Source organism: Loxodonta africana, chromosome 2, assembly GCF_030014295.1.
Source record: "Loxodonta africana isolate mLoxAfr1 chromosome 2, mLoxAfr1.hap2, whole genome shotgun sequence".
NCBI classification, from domain to species: domain Eukaryota; kingdom Metazoa; phylum Chordata; class Mammalia; order Proboscidea; family Elephantidae; genus Loxodonta; species Loxodonta africana.
The window spans coordinates 159,688,561-159,709,804 of NC_087343.1; the positions used below are offsets into that span (position 1 = coordinate 159,688,561).

The 21,244-nt window shown below is 38.9% G+C and overlaps 1 protein-coding gene across 1 annotated transcript in view; it reads right to left on the reverse strand.

The window, feature by feature from the left end:
- Positions 1-21,244, reverse strand: part of LARS1 (leucyl-tRNA synthetase 1) — a 91,453-nt gene that overhangs the window by 32,596 nt on the left and 37,613 nt on the right. Inside the window, exons 12-15 of the mRNA XM_003404580.4 lie at positions 21,138-21,214; positions 20,571-20,624; positions 19,164-19,304; positions 9,233-9,310 (exon numbers count right to left, since the gene is read on the reverse strand). Of these exons, the coding sequence (XP_003404628.1) occupies positions 9,233-9,310; positions 19,164-19,304; positions 20,571-20,624; positions 21,138-21,214 (350 nt within the window). The remainder of the gene's footprint in view (positions 1-9,232; positions 9,311-19,163; positions 19,305-20,570; positions 20,625-21,137; positions 21,215-21,244) is intronic.

The window sequence follows — 21,244 nt, forward strand, 5'->3', positions numbered from 1 at the left end:
CGGACGAGAAGTCCCCGGGAGGCAGCGACTGATTTTGGAGCTGGGAGTAAAGCGTCCCAGCAGGGGAACCTTGACGCTAGAATTTGGACTGGCAGCGGGTGGCTTCAGAGGGCCAGACCCCCGGGGGCAATCTCCACACAGCCAGCACACATAGGTGACACGCCCCGCAGGAATCTCAGATATAATAGTCATTCCAAGCAAGACAAGCAACTCTGGTTATATTCTGAGGTGCTACTCTCCTATCTCTCTGATTCCTCCCCCACCCTCCCCAGGCGGCTTCATTAACATTGGAATTGCCTGAGCCAGAGGGAGAATGGCTCCGGCTCCGCGGCGGCTTTGCTCCCCCCCCCTTTTTTTTTCTTTTGGTCTTTTCCTAACCCACTCTTTCGGCCTGAGAGAAGGAACAACAACAACAAAAAAAAACCCAGGGACCAAAAATCCACCCGTAATTGGACTAAAAACACAGAACCAGCTACAGCCAAGCATATATGATCCAAATCTCAGACTTTCATCCTTACAGGGAACAAGGTGGCGGTTATAATCCAAAGGCAATTCTGATAGGGATCTGACTGCATTTTTTTTAGCGGATTTTCTGGAAAAACAGTTTCCCAGTGATGGCTGGGAGACAGCAGTCCATATCAAACCACATAAAGAAGCAGACCATGACAGCTTCTACAACCCCCCAAAGAAAAGAAACAAAATCTTTCCCAAATGAAGATACAATCCTGGAATTATCAGATACAGAATATAAAAAACTAATTTACACAATGCTTCAAGACATCACAAACGAAATAAGGCAAAACTGCAGAAAAAGCCAAGGAACACACTGATAAAACTGTTGAAGAACTCAAAAAGATTATTCAAGAACAGAGTGGAAAAATTAACAAGTTGCAAGAATCCATAGAGAGACAGCATGTAGAAATCCAAAAGATTAACAGTAAAATTACAGAATTAGACAACGCAATAGGAAGTCAGAGGAGCAGACTCGAGCAATTAGAATGCAGACTGGGACATCTGGAGGACCAGGGAATTAACACCAACATAGCTGAAAAAAAATCAGATAACAGAATTAAAAAAAAATGAAGAAACCCTAAAAATCATGTGGGCCTCTATCAAGAAGGATAACTTGTGTGTGATTGGAGTCCCAGAACAGGGAGGAAGGACAGAAAACACAGAGAAAATAGTTGAAGAACTCCTGACACAAAACTTCCCTGACATCATGAAAGACCAAAGGATATCTATCCAAGATGCTCATCGAACCCCATTTAAGATTGATCCAAAAAGAAAAACACCAAGACATATTATCATCAAACTCACCAAAACCAAAGATAAACAGAAAAATTTAAAAGCAGCCAGGGAGAAAAGAAAGGTTTCCTTCAAGGGAGAATCAATAAGAATAAGTTCAGACTACTCAGCAGAAACCATGCAGGCAAGAAGGGAATGGGACAACATATACAGAACACTGAAGGAGAAAAACTGCCAGCCAAGGATCATATATCCAGCAAAACTCTCTCTCCAATATGAAGCCGAAATTAAGATATTTACAGATAAACACAAGTTTAGAGAATTTGCAAAAACCAAACCAAAGCTACAAGAAATACTAAAGGATATTGTTTGGTCAGAAAACCAATAATATCAGATATCAGCACAACACAAGGTCACAAAACAGAACATCCTGATATCAACTCAAATAGGGAAATCACAAAAACAAATTAAGATTAATTAAAAAAAAAAAACACTCATAACAGGGAATCACGGAAGTCAATATGTAAAAGATCACAATAATCAAAAAGAGGGACTAAATACAGGAGGCATAGAACTGCCATATGGAGAGTGATACCAGGCGATATAGAACAATACAAGTTAGGTTTTTACTTAGAAAAATAGGGGTAAATAATAAGGTAACCACAAAGAGGTATAACAACTCCATAACTCAAGATAAAAGCCAAGAAAAACGTGACGACTCAACAAACATAAAGTCAAACACCACGAAAATGAGGATCTCACAATTTACTAAGAAAAACGCCTCAGCACAAAAAAGTATGTGGAAAAATGAAATTGCCAACCACACACATAAAAAGGCATCAAAATGACAACATTAAACACTTATTTATCTATAATTACGCTGAATGTAAATGGACTAAATGCACCAATAAAGAGACAGAGAGTCTCGGACTGCATAAAGAAACATGATCCGTCTATATGCTGCCTACAAGAGACACACCTTAGACTTAGAGACACAAACAAAATAAAACTCGAAGGATGGAAAAAAATATATCAAGCAAACAATAAGCAAAAAAGAAGAGGAGTAGCAATATTAATTTCTGACAAAATAGACTTTAGACTTAAATCCACCACAAAGGATAAAGAAGGACACTACATAATGATAAAAGGGACAATTGATAAGGAAGACATAACCATATTAAATATTTATGCACCCAATGACAGGGCTGCAAGATACATAAATCAAATTTTAACAGATTTGAAAAGTGAGATAGACACCTCCACAATTATAGTAGGAGACTTCAACATACCACTTTCGGAGAAGGACAGGACATCCAGTAAGAAGCTCAGTAGAGACACGGAAGATCTACTTACAACAATCAACCAACTTGACCTCATTGACTTATACAGAACTCTCCACCCAACTGCTGCAAAGTATACTTTTTTTTCTAGCGCACATGGAACATTCTCTAGAATAGACCACATATTAGGTCATAAAACAAATCTTTGCAGAGTCCAAAACATCGAAATATTACAAAGCATCTTCTCAGACCACAAGGCAATAAAACTAGAAATCAATAACAGAAAAACTAGGGAAAAGAAATCAAATACTTGGAAAATGAACAATACCCTCCTGAAAAAAAGACTGGGTTATAGAAGACATCAAGGAGGGAATAAGGAAATTCATAGAATGCAACGAGAATGAAAATACTTCCTATCAAAACCTCTGGGACACAGCAAAAGCAGTGCTCAGAGGCCAATTTATATCGATAAATGCACACATACAAAAAAGAAGAAAGAGCCAAAATCAGAGAGCTGTCCCTACAACTTGAACAAATAGAAAGTGAGCAACAAAAGAATCCATCAGGCACCAGAAGAAAACAAATAATAAAAATTAGAGTTGAACTAAATGAATTAGAGAACAGAAAAACAATTGAAAGAATTAACAAAGCCAAAAGCTGGTTCTTTGAAAAAATTAACAAAATTGATAAACCATTGGCCAGACTGACTAAAGAAATACAGGAAAGGAAACAAATAACCCGAATAAGAAACGAGAAGGACCACATCACAACAGAACCAACTGAAATTAAAAGAATCATATCAGATTATTACAAAAAATTGTACTCTAACAAATTTGCAAACCTAGAAGAAATGGATGAATTCCTGGAAAAACACTACCTACCTAAACTAACACATTCAGAAGTAGAACAACTAAATAGACCCATAAGAAAAAAAGAGATTGAAACGGTAATCAAAAAACTCCCAACAAAAAAAAGCCCTGGCCCGGACGGCTTCACTGCAGAGTTGTACCAAACTTTCAGAGAAGAGTTAACCCCACTACTACTGAAGGTATTTCAAAGCATAGAAAATGACAGAATACTACCCAACTCATTCTATGAAGCCACCATCTCCCTGATACCAAAACCAGGTAAAGACGTTACAAAAAAAGAAAATTACAGACCTATATCCCTCACGAACATAGATGCAAAAATCCATAACAAAATTCTAGCCAATAGAATTCAACAACATATCAAAAAAATAATTCACCCTGATCAAGTGGGATTTATACCAGGTATGCAAGGCTGGTTTAATATCACAAAAACCATTAATGTAATCCATCACATAAATAAAACGAAAGACAAAAACCACATGATCTTATCAATTGATGCAGAAAAGGCATTTGACAAAGTCCAACACCCATTTATGATAAAAACTCTTACCAAAATAGGAATTGAAGGAAAATTCCTCAACATAATAAAGGGCATCTATGCAAAGCCAACAGCCAATATCACTCTAAATGGAGAGAACCTGAAAGCATTTCCCTTGAGAACGGGAACCAGACAAGGATGCCCTTTATCACCGCTCTTATTCAACATTGTGCTAGAAGTCCTAGCCAGGGCAATTAGGCTAGACAAAGAAATAAAAGGCATCCGGCTTGGCAAAGAGGAAGTAAAATTATCTCTATTTGCAGATGACATGATCTTATACACAGAAAACCCTAAGGAATCCTCTAGAAAACTACTGAAACTAATAGAAAAGTTTGGCAGAGTCTCTTAAACTAAACATACAAAAATCACTTGGATTCCTCTACATCAACAAAAAGAACATCGAAGAGGAAATAACCAAATCAATACCATTCACAGAAGCCCCCAAGAAGATAAAATACTTAGGAATAAATCTTACCAAAGATGTAAAAGACCTATACAAAGAAAACTACAAAGCTCTACTACAAGAAATTCAAAAGGACATACTTAAGTGGAAAAACATACCTTGCTCATGGATAGGAAGACTTAACATAGTAAAAATGTCTATTCTACCAAAAGCCATCTATACATATAACGCACTCCCAATCCAAATTCCAATGTCATATTTTAAGGTGATAGAGAAACAAATCACCAATTTCATATGGAAGGGAAAGAAGCCTCGGATAAGCAAAGCATTACTGAAAAAGAAGAAGAAAGTGGGAGGCCTCACTCTACCTGATTTCAGAAGCTATTATACAGCCACAGTAGTCAAAACAGCCTGGTATTGGTACAACAACAGGCACATAGACCAATGGAACAGAATTGAGAACCCAGATATAAATCCATCCACGTATGAGCAGCTGATATTTGACAAAGGCCCAGTGTCAGTTAATTGGGGAAAAGATAGTCTTTTTAACAAATGGTGCTGGCATAACTGGATATCCATTTGCAAAAAAATGAAACAGGACCCATACCTCACACCATGCACAAAAACTAACTCCAAGTGGATCAAAGACCTAAACATAAAGACTAAAACGATAAAGATCATGGAAGAAAAAATAGGGACAACCCTAGGAGCCCTAATACAAGGCATAAACAGAATACAAAACATTACCAAAAATGATGAAGACAAACCCGATAACTGGGAGCTCCTAAAAATCAAACACCTATGCTCATCTAAACACTTCACCAAAAGAGTAAAAAGACCACCTACAGACTGGGAAAGAATTTTCAGCTATGACATCTCCGACCAGCGCCTGATCTCTAAAATCTACATGATTCTGTCAAAACTCAACCACAAAAAGACAAACAACCCAATCAAGAAGTGGGCAAAAGGATACGAACACACACTTCACTAAAGAAGATATTCAGGCAGCTAACAGATACATGAGAAAATGCTCTCGGTCATTAGCCATTAGAGAAATGCAAATTAAAACTACGATGAGATTCCATCTCACTCCAACAAAAGGCTGGCATTAATCCAGAAAACACAAAATAATAAATGTTGGAGAGGCTGCAGAGAGATTGGAACTCTTATACACTGCTGGTGGGAAAGGAAAATGGTACAACCACTTTGGAAATCTATCTGGCATTTTCTTAAAAAGTTAGAAATAGAACTACCATACAATCCAGAAATCCCATTCCTCGGAATATACCCTAGAGAAACAAGAGCCTTCGCACAAACAGATATATGCACACCCATGTTTATTGCAGCTCTGTTTACAATAGCAAAAAGCTGGAAGCAACCAAGGTGTCCATCAACGGATGAATGGGTAAATAAATTGTGGTATATTCACACAATGGAATACTACGCATCGATAAAGAACAGTTACGAATCTGTGAAACATTTCATAACATGGAGGAACCTGGAAGGCATTATGCTGAGCGAAATCAGTCAGAGGCAAAAGGACAAATATTGTATAAGACCACTATTATAAGATCTTGAGAAATAGTAAAAACTGAGAAGAACACATACTTTTGTGGTTATGAGGTGGGGAGGGAGGGAGGGAGGGAGGGAGGGAGAGAGTTTTTTATTAATTAGTAGATAAGAACTGCTTTAGGTGAAGGGAAGGACAACACTCAATACATGGAACGTCAGCTCAAATGGACTGGACCAAAAGCAAAGAAGTTTCCGGGATAAAATGAATGCTTCAAAGGTCAGCGGAGCAAGGGTGGGGGTCTGGGGACCATGGTTTAAGGGGACTTCTAAGTCAATTGGCAAAATAAATTCTATTATGAAAACATTCTGCATCCCACTTTGAAATGTGGCGTCTGGGGACTTAAATGCTAACAAGCGGCCATCTAAGATGCATCAATGGGTCTCAACCCACCTGGAGCAAAGGAGAATGAAGAACACCAAGGTCACACGACAACTAAGAGCCCAAGAGACAGAAAGGGCCACAGGAACCAGAGACCTACATCATCCTGAGACCAGAAGAACTAGTTGGTGCCCGGCCACAATCGATGACTGCCCTGACAGGGAGCACAACAGAGAACCCCTGAGGGAGCAGGAGATCAGTGGGATGCAGACCCCAAATTCTCATAAAAAGACCATACTTCATGGTCTGACTGAGACTAGAGGAATCCCAGCGGCCATGGTCCCCAGACCTTCTGTTGGCACAGGACAGGAACCATCCCCAAAGACAACTCATCAGACATGAAAGGGACTGGACAGTGGGTGGGAGAGAGATGCTGATGAAGAGTGAGCTAATTATATCAGGTGGACACTTGAGATTGTGCTGGCATCTCCTGTCTGGAGGGGGGATGGGAGGATAGAGAGAGTGGGAAGCTGGCAAAATTGTCACGAAAGGAGAGACTGGAAGGGCTGACTCATTAGGGGGAGAGCAAGTGGGAGTACGGAGTAAGATGTATGTAAACTTGTATGTGACAGACTGACTGGATTTGTAAACGTTCACTTGAAGCTCAATAACAGTTAATAAAAAATTAAAAAAAAAAGAAATAGAAATTTAAATGCATAAAAGCAATGCTTTTAAAAAACTTAAATAGATACACAAGCACTAAACATGGAATGGTTGACCAACATGATACATGTAATGTCACCGAACTGTACATGTGAAGGTTACTGAAATGGCAAATATTTTCTTACATATATATTTATTGCAATAAAAAAAAAAGATTAAACGTGGAAAATCTTATTATTAAAGATTTATGCTGTCATGAAAAATCCCCACTAGAAAACTGACCATGAATATTATTTTTTACTAAATATAAATATCTCTTAATATATTATGGTCACAAACTTGTTAGGATACAATAATTTTTTTTTAAATGCAGCATTATTACTCATGAAATTATTCACTGCTCCATGTTCTTAATGTAATTCTTCATGCTAAAATTAAATAGTTGACAGATTAAAAACAAATTCTCAAAATCCCAACGAAGTAACAAAGAGCTTTTTTTTTTTTAAATGGCATGAACCTACAAAGACAGAAATGGAAGAAACAATATCAACCAAATTTTGGAAGCTAAAAAGCAGGATGGGTAATAACTATATTAAAAAAAAAAAAAGACATAAAAAAGATGATAGCTAAATCCTAAATCAGAAGTACAGAAAGCTGAAAAGCAACCCAGTTTGCTTTATAACACACCCAAATGACTTACATTTTAGTGACACAAGATAGCTCTGGAAGTGGAGGGAAGGTGAGGCTGAAAACAAGAGGACGACTGAAACCTTTTAAAGATACAGTTTAGAACCCCAGACTCCCTAATCCCACACTATGCAGACGGGTAATTGCCCCTTTCTAAGCCAACAGAACACTGAAGGTTCATTCTCTGGAGAGGGTAAAAGAGAGTCTCTGAACTAGAGGACAAAGCTGAAGGTATGGGTACCATAGTGAAAACAGGCAGATTAAGTGAAAGTCAGCACTGAATGTTGATACCCACTCCTAGCAAACTTCTCCCATTTAGCTTCCAGAATGCTCAGTTAGGATTAGGCCCTACAGGTCTGACACTGGAAGAGTCTTCTATGGGGAATCAAACAAGCCAAGAATAAATACTAAAGAATACTAACATCAGGACACCCTCAAGGCCCAAATGGTCCTTCCAGATGTCCCCTGGTAAAGCTCAGTAATAAGTCCTACTCACATGTAAAAAGCCTCCAACCACCTTTTTGAAACCATTCTTAAATATGAACCACCCACTAACCCACTGCCATCGAGTCAATTTCGACTCATAGCAACCCTATAGGACAGAGTCTCCCTCAAAGAGATCCATGAAACAATAACAACTTATAAAAAAAGATCAATCTCCCAAAGCCTACTCTTCAGACAGGGATTGGACTGGACGATGGGATAGAAAAATGATACTGGTGAAGAGTGAGCTTCTTGGATCAAGTAGACACATGAGACTATGTTAGCATCTCCTCTCTGGTGGGGAGATGGGGGGGCAGAGAGGGTCAGAAGCTGGCCGAATGGACACGAAAAGAGAGAGTGGAGGGAAAACTCTATGGGGCAGTTCTGCTTGTCCTATAGGGTCACTATGAGTCGGAATCGACTCAACGGCAATGGGTTTCTTCATTTTGTTTTATATTGGGTAGATGGCGACTGGGAAGTGTGTACAAGTATGAGGTGAGAGAGGAAGACAGAAGGTGAGGGAAAGGGTGGAGAGTTAAATCTTCATCTTCCACAGTAAGAACGGCTGATGCCTAAAACTGAAGTAAAAAAAAAAAATTGTACTACAAGCATTTAGATTAGAGATTTGTAAGAGATGGAGGTCAACACTAAAAGAAACAACTAAGATGGTTGAAAGTGGTCTGTTCCAAGGAAGAAGTTTTGGCAGAATAGGGGAGAATGAAGAAGAAACTGCTTTTTTTGTAGTAAGTTTTACAGAACCATTGTCTCTCTGCATTATGGGCATATTTAACTGATAAAAACGAAAGCTTAATTCAAAAAGTTAAATAGCTAAATAGAAGTGATACCAAAAACAGAGGGGGAAAAAAAAAGGATGAAAGTAAAAAGCAAAGCATCACAGTATCTCAAATGGCCACTGCCAGAATGCATCATTAAAGCTCTCTGCATGTGTTTTGCACATGTCAGTTTTAGTACACCACCTACATGAACATCACAGGTGGGATGGTAATTTAAATGAATTGCTGAATAGGCAGCCTATTATCTGCCACAAAATTACATATTTAATATAGTTCCAGGTTCTATCATAGAACTCCCTGCTAATAACACACACTGTAAAGTTTATTAACTAATAGCTCTAGTCCTCAAACGGCCTTCAGAGGCTAGCCTATCACATACCATGTCAATCATCTTTTTCTGAATAGTCTTCTTGGCATCTTGGACCTTCTGTCCTTTAAATTCATCTACCAGCATTACCTAAAAGGATGAAAAGCAGGGGGAAAAACACACAAAATAATTAAAATTTGCTTTGAGCACATCCCCAAATTTTATCTAACTAAAATTTACTTCTACCCACCCAACCCAGATATTTTTAGTGTGAAATGTATTACATTTCTTATGTAACTTTTTATTTTAGTAAAGCTCGGACAACTAATACTCGTAACACACTGCCTTTGTTTTAGTATAGCTGGGATAGCTATCATAAGCATGATTAGGGAGAAATCCTTCCTACTCTTCAGGTTTCCATGTGGAGAATTCTACTACCAAACAGCATCCTATGCTACAGAGAAATCTTTCATAAAAGGAAGAGTCAATTGATGCAGCAAACTTCATTGTTGTTGTATTTTAAGAAATTGCCACCCCAACCTTCAGCAATCACCACCCTGGTCAGTCACAGCCATCAACAGCGAGGCAAGACCCTCCACCAACAAAAAGATTACAACTCACTGAAGGCTCAGATGATGGTTAGCATGTATTTGCAATGAAGTATTTTTTACTGGGCTGAGGGCTCTCGGGGCCATGATCTCACGGAACATCTGGCTCAATTGGCATAACACAATTTATAAAGAAAATGTTCTACATTCTACTTTGGAGAGTAGTGCCTGGGGTTTTAAAAGCTTGCTGGTAGCCATTTAAGATACTACACTGACCTCATCCTGTCTGGGGCAAAGGAGAAAGGAGGAAGCCAAAAACAAAACCAACTGCTCTGACAGGGGTTACAATACAAGGTCCTGCAAGCAGCTGGAGAAAAATGTAGAATAAAATTCTAATGCACAAAAAATAAAAAAGACCAGACTTACTGGTCTGACAGAAGCTGGAGAAACCCTGAGATTATGGCCCCCAAACACCCTTATAGCTCAGTAATGAAGTCACTCCTGAGGTTCACACTTCAGCCAAAGATTAGACAGGCCCATAAAACAAAACAAGACTAAATGGGCAAGGATGAGAAGGCGGGGGAGACAGGAAAACTGGTAATGCGGAACCCAAAGTCGAGAAGGAGAGAGTGTTGACATATAGTGGGATTGGCAACCAATGTCACAAAATAAGATGTGTATTCATTGTTTCATCAGACACTTGTTTGCTCTGTAAACCTTCATCTAAAGTACAATAAAAATAAAGTATTTTTTAACTAAGGTATATACATTTTTTTTTCAGACATAATGCTATTGCACACTTAATAGGCTACATCACACACACCACCCATTGCCGTCGCATCAATTACGACTCACAGCGCCCCTACAGAACAGAGTAGAACTGCCCCACAGAGTTTCCAAGGAGCGTCTGGTGGATGCGAACTGCTGACCTTTTGGTTAGCAGTTGTAGTTCTTAACCACTATGCCACCAGGGTTTCCAATAGACTACAGTATAATAAACTATAGTATTATATAAACATAAATTTTATATGCACTGGGAAACCAAAAAATTCATGTGATCTCTTTATTGCAGTATTCGTTTTCTGGAACAAAACCCACAATACCTCTAAGGTATACCTGTATATGCAGCTCAGCCCCATTTAGGCTTCTCATTCCAAGAGTATTCTACTTTGCTTGCCCATGTATAAATTTGGTCCTTATGGTCGGTAATTTTAAACTACCCTTTTATAGAATGGGCAAACATAACAAGGGCAACAATTTTGCCCATCGTTGCCAGAAATCTAAGCTAAAATCTTCTTCCAGCTTTCTTAATGAGGCTGATGTTTCCGTCTCCATCTATCTGATTCCTGTGTCTCTCTCAAACAGTTTCTATCTTAGGTGAAGAAGACATGTTCTTTCTCAACCCTCCAATCCACTAATACACCAAAATGTTTCATATCTACTTAATTAATCATTATGAAATTATATTTTTTAAATCATGGCGTAATGATTAAGAACACAAATCCTGGAGCCAAGCTGCCTAGTTTTGAATTGCAGCTCTGCTGTTTACCATCTGGCTAATCTTGTGTAAGTTATTTAATAATCTCTTCATGCCTCAATTTCCTCTGTGTAAAATGGGAATAAGAGTACCTACTTCACAGGGTTATTTTAAGAATTTAAAAAGTTAATATATAAGTTATAGATAAGCGTTAGCTTTTATTATCACTCAAAATGTACGTCACTCAAAAAATAAGACCTATAACAAATTCTTGGTTATTGGGAAAAATGAAGGTAAAGGTAAAACATAAAGTGCATTCTCATTTGGGTCCTTAAAAATCTCGCTTTCAAGAGTGGGGTCTGAGGTCTTGAACACTAGCAAGCAGCCATCTAAGATGCAGCAATTGGTCTCAACCCACCTGGAACAGAGGAGGATGAAGAACCCCAAACACACAAGGTAATCATAAGCCTAAGAGACAGAAAGGGTCACATAAACCAGAGGCTACATCAAACTGAAACCAGAAGAGCTAGGTGGTACCCCGCTACAATCGACGACTGTTCAGGCACAGAACACAATAGAGAACGCCTGAGGGAGCAGGAGAGCAGTGGGATGCAGACCTCAAATTCTCGCAAAAAGACCAGACTTAATGGTATGACTGAGACTAGAAGGACCCCAGAGGTCACAGTCCCCAGATCTTCTGTTAGCCCAAAACAGGAACCATTCCCAAAGCCAACTCTTCAGACAGGGACTGGACTGGACTGTGCGATAGAAAATGATTCTGATGAAGACTGAGCTTCTAGAATCAAGTAGACACATGAGACTATGTGTGCAGCTCCTGTCTGGAGAGGAGATGAGAAGGCAGAGAGGGTCAGAAGCTGGCCAAATGGACATGAAAAGAGAGAGTGTAGGGAAGGAGTGTGCTGTCTCATTAGAGGGAGAGCAACTAGGAGTATACAACAAGGTGTATATAAGTTTTTGTATGAGAGACTGACTTGGTTTCTAAACTTTCACTTAAAGCACAATAAAAATTTAAAAAAATAAAAATCTTCCTTTCAGTGGAATACTCCCAAACTCATTCTATGAAGCCAGCATATCCCTGATACCAAAAGCAGCTAAAGACACCACAAAAAAAAAGAAAATTACAAACCTACATCCCTTATGAACTTAGATGCAAAAATCCAAAACAAAATTCTAGCCAATAGAATTCAACAATATATCAAAAAATAATTCACCATGACCAAGTGGGATTTCTACCAGGTATGCAGGGATGGTTTGATATAAGAGAAACAATATAATCTACCATATAAATAAAACGAAAGACAAGAATCACATAATCTTATCAATTGATGCAGAAAAGGCATTTGACAAAGTCCAACACCCATTCGTGATAAAAACTCTCAGCAAAATAGGAATTGAAGGAAAATTCCTCAACATAACAAAGGGCATCTACACAAAGCCAACAGCCAACATCATTCTAAATGGAGAGAGCCTAAAAGCATTTCCCTTGAGAACGGGAACCAGACAAGGATGCCCTTTATCACCGCTCTAATTCAACATTATGCTAGAGGTCCTAGCCAGAGCAATTAGGCTAGACAAAGAAATAAAGGGCATCCGGATTGGCAAGGAAGAAGTCAAATTATCTCTGTTTGCAGATGACATGATCTTATTACACAGAAAACCGTAAGGAATCCTCCAGAAAACTACTGAAACTAATAGAAGAGTCCAGCAGAGTCTCAGGTTACAAGAGAAACATACAAAAATCACTTGGATTCCTCTACATCAACAAAAAGAACATCGAAGAGGAAATCACCAAATCAATACCATTCACAGTAGGCCCCAAGAAGATAAAATACTTAGGAATAAATCTTACCAAAGATGTAAAAGACCTATACAAAGAAAACTACAAAGTACTAGTGCAAGAAACTAAAAGGGACCTACATAAGTGGAAAAACATACCTTGCTCATGGATAGGAAGACTTAACATAGTAAAAATGTCTATTCTACCAAAAGCCATCTATATATACAATTCACTTCCAATCCAAATTCCAGTGACATTTTTTAATGTGATGGAGAACCAAATCACCAACTTCAAATAGAAGGGAAAGAAGTCCCGGATAAGTAAAGCATTACTGAAAAAGAAGAACAAAGTGGAAGGCCTCACTCTACCTGATTTTAGAACATATTATACAGCCACAGTAGTCAAAACAGCCTGGTACTGGTACAACAACAGGCACATAGACCAATGGAACAGAATTGAGAACCCAGATATAAATAAATCCATCCACATATGAGCAGCTGATATTTGACAAAGGCCCAGTGTCAGTTAATTGGGGAAAAAGATAGTCTTTTTAACAAACGGTGCTGGCATAACTGGATATCCATTTGCAAAAAAATGAAACAGGATCCATATCTCACACCATGCACAAAAACTAACTCCAAGTGGATCAAAGACCTAAACATAAAGACTAAAATGATAAAGATCATGGAAGAAAAAATAGGGACAACGTTAGGGGCCCTAATACAAGGCATAAACAGAATACAAAACATTACTAAAAATGATGAAAAGAAACCAGATAACTGGGAGCTCCTAAAAATCAAACGTCTATACTCATCTGAAGACCTCACCAAAAGAGTAAAAAGACCACCTACAGACTGGGAAAGAATTTTCAGCTATGACATCTCCGACCAGTGCCTGATCTCTAAAATCTATATGATTCTGTTAAAACTCAACCACAAAAAGACAAACAACCCAATCAAAAAGTGGACAAAGGATATGAACACGCACTTCACTAAAGAAGATATTCAGGCAGCTAACAGATACATGAGAAAATGCTCTCGGTCATTAGCCATTAGAGAAATGCAAATTAAAACTACGATGAGATTCCATCTCACTCCAACAAAAAAAAAAAACACAAGGCTGGCATTAATCCAAAAAACACAAAATAATAAATGTTGGAGAGGCTGCAGAGAGATTGGAACTCTTATACACTGCTGGTGGGAATGGAAAATGGTACAACCACTTTGGAAATCTATCTGGCATTTTCTTAAAAAGTTAGAAATAGAACTACCATACAACCCAGAAATCCCATTCCTCGGAATATACCCTAGAGAAATAAGAGCCTTCGCACAAACAGATATATGCACACCCATGTTTATTGCAGCTCTGTTTACAATAGTAAAAAGCTGGAAGCAACCAAGGTGTCCATCAACGGATGAATGGTTAAATAAATTGTGGTATATTCACACAATGGAATACTACGCATTGATAAAGAACAGTGATGAATCTGTGAAACATTTCATAACATGGAGGAACCTGGAAGGCATTATGCTGAGTGGAATTAGTTAGAGGCAAAAGGACAAATACTGTATAAGACCACTATTATGAGATCTTGATAAACAGTATAAACTGAGAAGAACACATTCTTTTGTGGTTACGAGGGGGGGAGGAAGGAAGGGTGGGAGAGGGTTATTTACTGCTTAGTTAGTAGATAAGAACTACTTTAGGTGAAGGGAAGGACAATACTCAATACAGGGAAGGTCAGCTTAATTGGACTGGATCAAAAGCAAAGAAGTTTCCGGGATAAACTGAATGCTTCGAAGGTCAGCGGAGCAAGGGCAGGGGTTTGGGGACTATGGCTTAAGGGGACTTCTAAGTCAATTGGCAAAATAAATTCTATTACGAAAACATTCTGCATCCCACTTTGAAGTGTGGTGTCTGGGGTCTTAAATGCTAACAAGCGGCCATCTAAGATGCATCAATGGGTCTCAACCCACCTGGATCAAAGGAGAATGAAGAACACCAAGGTCACACGATAACTATGAGCCCAAGACATAGAAAGGGCCACATGAACCAGAGACTTACATCATCCTGAGACCAGAAGAACTAGATGGTGCCCGGCCACAATCGATGACTGCCCTGACAGGGAGCACAACAGAGAACCCCTGAGGGAGTAGATCTGTGGGATGCAGACCCCAAATTCTCATAAAAAGACCATACTTAATGGTCTGACTGAGACTAGAGGAATCCCGGTGGTCATGGTCCCCAAACCTTCTGTTGGCCCAGGACAGGAACCATTTCTGAAGACAACTCATCACACATGGAAGGGACTGGACAATGGGTTGGAGAGAGATGCTGATGGAAAGTGAGCTACTTGTATCGGGTGGACACTTGAGACCGTGTTGGCGTCTCCTGTCTGGAGGGGAGATGGGAGGGTAGAGAGGGTTAGAAACTGGCAAAACGGTCACGAAAGGAGAGACTGGAGGGAGGGAGCAGGCTGACTCATTAGGGGGAGAGTAAATGGGAGTATGTAGTAAGGTGTATATAGGCTTATGTGTGACAGACTGACTTGATCTGTAAACTTTCACTTAAAGCACAATAAAAATTATTTTAAACAAAAATTCTAGCCAATAGAATTCAACAATATATCAAAAAAATAATTCACTATGACCAAGTGGGATTTATACCAGGTATGATGGTTCGATATAAGAAAAACAATATAATCCATCATATAAATAAAACGAAAGACAAGAATCACATGATCTTATTAATTGAAGCAGAAAAGGCAGTTGACAAAGTTTGACACCAATTCATAGTAAAAACTCTCAGCGAAACAGGAATCGAAGGAAAATTCCTCAGCATACTAAAGGGCATTTATACAAAGTCCAGGAAGATAAAATACTTAGAAATAAACCTTACCAGAGATGTAAAAGACCTATACAAATAAAACTACAAGACACTACTGCAAGAAACCAAAAGAGACCTACATAAGTGGAAAAACATACCTTGCTCATGGATAGGAAGACTTAACATTGTAAAAATGTCTATTCTACCAAAGCCATCTATAGATAAAATGCAATTCCAATCCAAACTCCAACAACATCTTTTAATGAGATGGAGAAATAAATCGACTTCATATGGAAGGGAAAGAGGTCCCGGATAAGTAAAGTATTACCGAAAAAGAAAAACGTGGGAGGCCTCACACTATCTGATTTTAGAACATATTATACAGCCACTGTGTCAAAACAGCCCGCCACTGGTACAGCAACAGACACATAAACCAATGGAACAGAATTGAGAATCCAGACATAAATCCATCCACATTTGAGCAGCTGATATTTGACAAAGGCCCCAAAACAGCTAAATGAGGAAAAGACAGTCTCTTTAACAAATGGTGCTGGCATACCTAATATCCATCTGCAAAAAAATGAAACCTCACTCCATGCACAAAAACGAACTCAAAATGGATCAAAGACCTAAATATAAAATTTAAAACAATAAAGATCATGGAAGAAAAAATAGGGACAATGTTAGGAGCCCTAACACATGGCATAAACAGTGTACAAAACATTACTAACAATGCACAAATACCGGAAGAGAAACTAGATAACTGGGAACTCCTAAAAATCAAACACCTATGCTCATCCAAAGACTTCATCCAAAGAGTAAAACGATTACCTACAGACAGGTAAAAAGTTTTTAGCTATGACATTTCTGATCAGCATCTGATCTCTAAAATCTACATGATACTGCAAAAACTCAACAACAAAAAGACAAATAACCCAATTAAAAAATGGGCGAAGGATATGAACAGGTACTTCAATAAAGAAGACACTCAAAGAGACAGAAAGGGCCACATGAACCAGAGGCTACATCACCCTGAGACCAGAAGAACTAGACGGTGCCTAGCTACAACCGATGACTGCCCTGACAGGGAACAAAACAGAGAACCCCTGAGGGAGCAGGAGAGCAGTGGGATGCAGACCCCATATTCTCATAAAAAGACCAGACTTAATGGTCTGACTGAGACTGGAAGGACCCCAGTGGTCATGGCCCCCAGGCCTTCTGTTGGCCCAGGATAGGAGCCATTCCCGAAGCCAACTCTTCAGAGATGGATTGGACTGGACAATGGGTTGGAGAAGGATGCTGGTGAAGAGTGAGTTTCTTGGATCAGGTGGACACTTGAGACTATGTTGGCATCTCCTGGCTAGAGGGGAGATGAGAGGGTAGAGGGGGTTAGAAGCTGGAGAAACGGACACAAAAAGAGAGAGTGGAGGGAAGGAGCAGGCTGTCTCATTAGCGGGAAAGTAATTGGGAGTATGTAGCAAGGTGTATGTAAGTTTTTATGTGAGAGACTGACTTGATTTGTAAACTTTCACTTAAAGCACAATAAAAGTTATAAAAAAAAAAAAAAAAGGAAGACATGAGGAAATGCTCACAATCATTAGCCGTTAAAGAAATGCAAATCAATACTACAATGAGATTCCATCTCACTCCAACAAGGCTTGCATTAATCCAAAAAACATAAAATAATAAACGTTGGAGAGGTTGTAGAGAGGCTGGAACACTTATACACTGCTGGTGGGAATGTAAAATGGTACAACCACTTTGGAAATTGATCTGGCACTTTCTGAAAAGACTAGAAATAGAATTACCGTATGATCCAGCAATCCCACTCCTTGGAATACATCCTAGAGAAATAAGAGCCTTTACATGAACAGATATATGCACACCCATGTTCACTGAAGCACTGTTTACAAATAGGAAAAAGTTGGAAGCAACCAAGGCGTCCATCAGTGGATGAATGGATAAATTATGGTATATTCACACAATGGAATACTACACATCAATAAAGAACAATTACGAATCCATGAAACATTACATAACATGGACAAATCTGGAAGACATTATGCAGAGTGAAATTAGTCAATTGCAAAAGGACAAATATTGTATAAGACCACTATTATAAGAACTGGAGAAATAGTTTAAATAGAGAAGAAAATATTCTTTGATGGTTACGAGAGGGGCAAGAGAGGGAGGGAGGGAGAGGGGTCTTCACTAAAAAAAAAAAAAAAATTAGATAGTAGATGAGTTTTATTTCAGGTGAAGGGAAAGACAACATACAATACAGAAGAGGTCAACACAACTGGACTAAACCAAAAGCAAAGAAGTTTCCCAAATAAACTGAACGCTTCGAAGGCCAGCGAAGCAGGGACAGAGGTTTGGGGACCATGGCTTCAGGGGACATCTAAGTCAACTGGCATAATAAAATCTATTAAGAAAACATTCTGCATCCCACTTTGGAGAGTGGCATCTGGGGTCTTAAATGCTAGCAAGCGGCCATCTAAGATGCATCAATGGATCTCAACCCACCTGGAGTAAGGAAGAATGAAGAAAACCAAAGACACAAGGTAATTATAAGCCTAAGAGACAGAAAGGACCACACAAACCAGAGACTACATCAGCCTAAGATAGAAGAACTAGATGGTGCCCGGCCTCAACTGATGACTGACCTGACAGGCAACACAACAGAAAACCCCTGAGGGAGGACAGCAGTGAGATGCAGACCCCAAATACTCGTAAAAAGACCAGACTTAATGATCAGACTGGGACTAGAAGGATCCCGGAGGTCATGGTCCCCAGACCTTCTGTTGGCCCAAGGCAGGAACCATTCCCGGAGCCAACTCTTTGGACATGGATTGGACTGGAATATGGGATAGAAAATGTTACTGGTGAAGAATTGGCTTCTTGGATCAAGTAGACACATGAGACTGTGCTGGCATCTCCTGTCTGGAGGGGAGATGAGAAGGCAGAGGGGGCCAGAAGCTGCCCAAATGGACACAAGAGAGAGAGTGGAAGTAGGGAGTGTGCTGCCTCATCAGGGGGAGAGCAATTAGGAGTGTACAGCAAGGTGTGTATAAATTTTTGTATGAGAGACTGACTTGTAAACTTTCACTTAAAGCACAATAAAAATTAATTAAAAAAAGTGCTGAGGTAAAGATCCCTTTATGTTTAAGGACAGTAGATTAACTTTTGAGGAAATCACCTTTTCTTACTTGAAAGACAAAACAGCACATCAAGGAAAAATATACTAATTGATGACTTTCTAAAATAAAGCATGATCATTAAGTAATACTGAAAAAAAAGAAAATGTTATAAATCATGGCCTAAAATTAAATGAAAGCAATCAAAATTACTTACGCCTTCATAAAACCCTTTTAGATATAATTTCTCCTTTGCTTCTGTAAGTTTTTCTCGGTCATTCTGGCTCTGAATTTTTAATTCATCACAAATGGTTATGGCAGAAAGATTTCCAAAACCTGGGATTTCAATGAGTGGCACCTGCAGAGAACAGTGATGTCAGGAACTTATTCACACTGAATGAAGACAAAAATGGCACTATGGGGCACATAGTGCTTTTGGCTCTACTGTCCAATGAAGTCAGTTCAGATTTTATTTATCGTTATGGGAGTACCATGCATTAGCTAACTAAAGGTGACTAGCTTCCAGATGTGCATTTGTCCTCCCCCTCTCCAGAGTAACTACCTAGACTCTGGGCACATCAGCATCAACAAACCCCACAGTGTCCCTCCCCTACCTCACACCACACAAATAACCTCCCCAGCTCTCAACCCTCCACTGACATATAGTTAACGAAATAAGTAATGTTGGAGTAGCAAAATGACGCAAACAACTAGTTAGGGGGATACTTTGGTTTATAGTAAGTCTTCTGGATTCTTCATAAAACTTATAACCTAGTAATTTTTTTCCTTCTGTATTACTGCTACTACCATCAGCAGACACAAACGCCACACTGGCATTTGTCTGGCTTCCCAATTCACTTCTCAGGCTTCAGGTTAAAAAGTATAACAGGTCCCGGATATCTCTGTCTCATCGCACTCAGCACCGAGCCCCCTTGTGGCTCCATCTGGAAGAAATCATTTCTAGTTTTTTGGGCCCTGGCCCCCAAGTTTTCCACCTCTATCCTGAGCAGCTGAGTATCAGATGAAGAGAGGGTGTGTGGAGAACCTGAGGATACAGCTTTTCATCCCCACTGGGAATGCAGAGGGACATTTCAGGAGGGTAAGGCAAGTAAGTGGCCCTACTTGGCCAAGGAGGAAAAATAAAAATCCAGAATATTTTCTTGGCCCCTAGAATGGGGCCTCAAGAAGGTGTCAGATGAGAGAGGAGGGGCAATGGTTAGGCACTATCATAAAAACTTAAAAAACATAAAACAGGTGTATGGAATTCTGTTAAGGTTATTTTGGTTGAAAATAAACATTAATGAGTAATACGGCAATATTTTGTCTTTAAGAAACCAGGAAGTTGGCCAAACTAGCAAAATAAGCTACTACAAAATTAGGAAGCTAAAAAGCTATTTGTTTTAGAACTGCAGGTGCCAGGTACAAAGAAAATGCTTATTGTCAGCTTTTCTCTTGCTCTTACCTGCCACAGCAGATGTCAAATTAGAGTAGGTAAATCCTTAAACTCCCCCTCTTATTTTCACACTCCTCCAATTATTAAATTTTGTTACAGGGAAAACACTTTGGCTCTTTTTTCTCTGATAAACACAAGGATGTGCATATCCTGAATCATCTATGCACTCACCGGTTCAAATGGCAAAACCATGTCATCTCTAATTCCGTACTTTGCCCTTAAGGCCTTAAATAAAAAAAAAAAAAAAAAATCACTAATTAGCACTAATAGTCAACACTTCATTGGTATAATCATCAAAAGATGTAAATTTCCAAACTTCCATTATGCTATGTTCTCTATTCTATACAGAGAGTAATTTTTTCAACTTAATCAAATAGCTTAAGAAGAGATCCATGACCTTTAGAAACTCAGTATCTTAAGCTACAGTGAATGGCTTAAACAATAAAACTGAACCGCCAAAAGCAAAAATTCACAGACATACATACAAATTACTTTAAATAAGGCCCATATTCTAGGTTGCAATAAGAATGTCAATGTCAGAAAACTTTTTCAAAAATTCTATGAAACATATTCATAATACAAAAGACCATAAAATATATAAACATCAAGAAATAGGTGCGAGATAGCAGTTTAAAGGTAAATACATGGCTTTTTAGCCTAGTTCCATTGTGTAGTTCAACGGTGCCTCGGCAACAAGGCGAGGAAGATGAAATGAGATTGTGAAAATCAAATACTCACTTGCTTTTTCTTCAAGTCTCTGAGAGCGGCAATATCATCAGGAGAGTCAGAAGGAACACTTGTGACCACACCAGTGCCTTATAAAAGAAAATGTGCAATTAACAAAT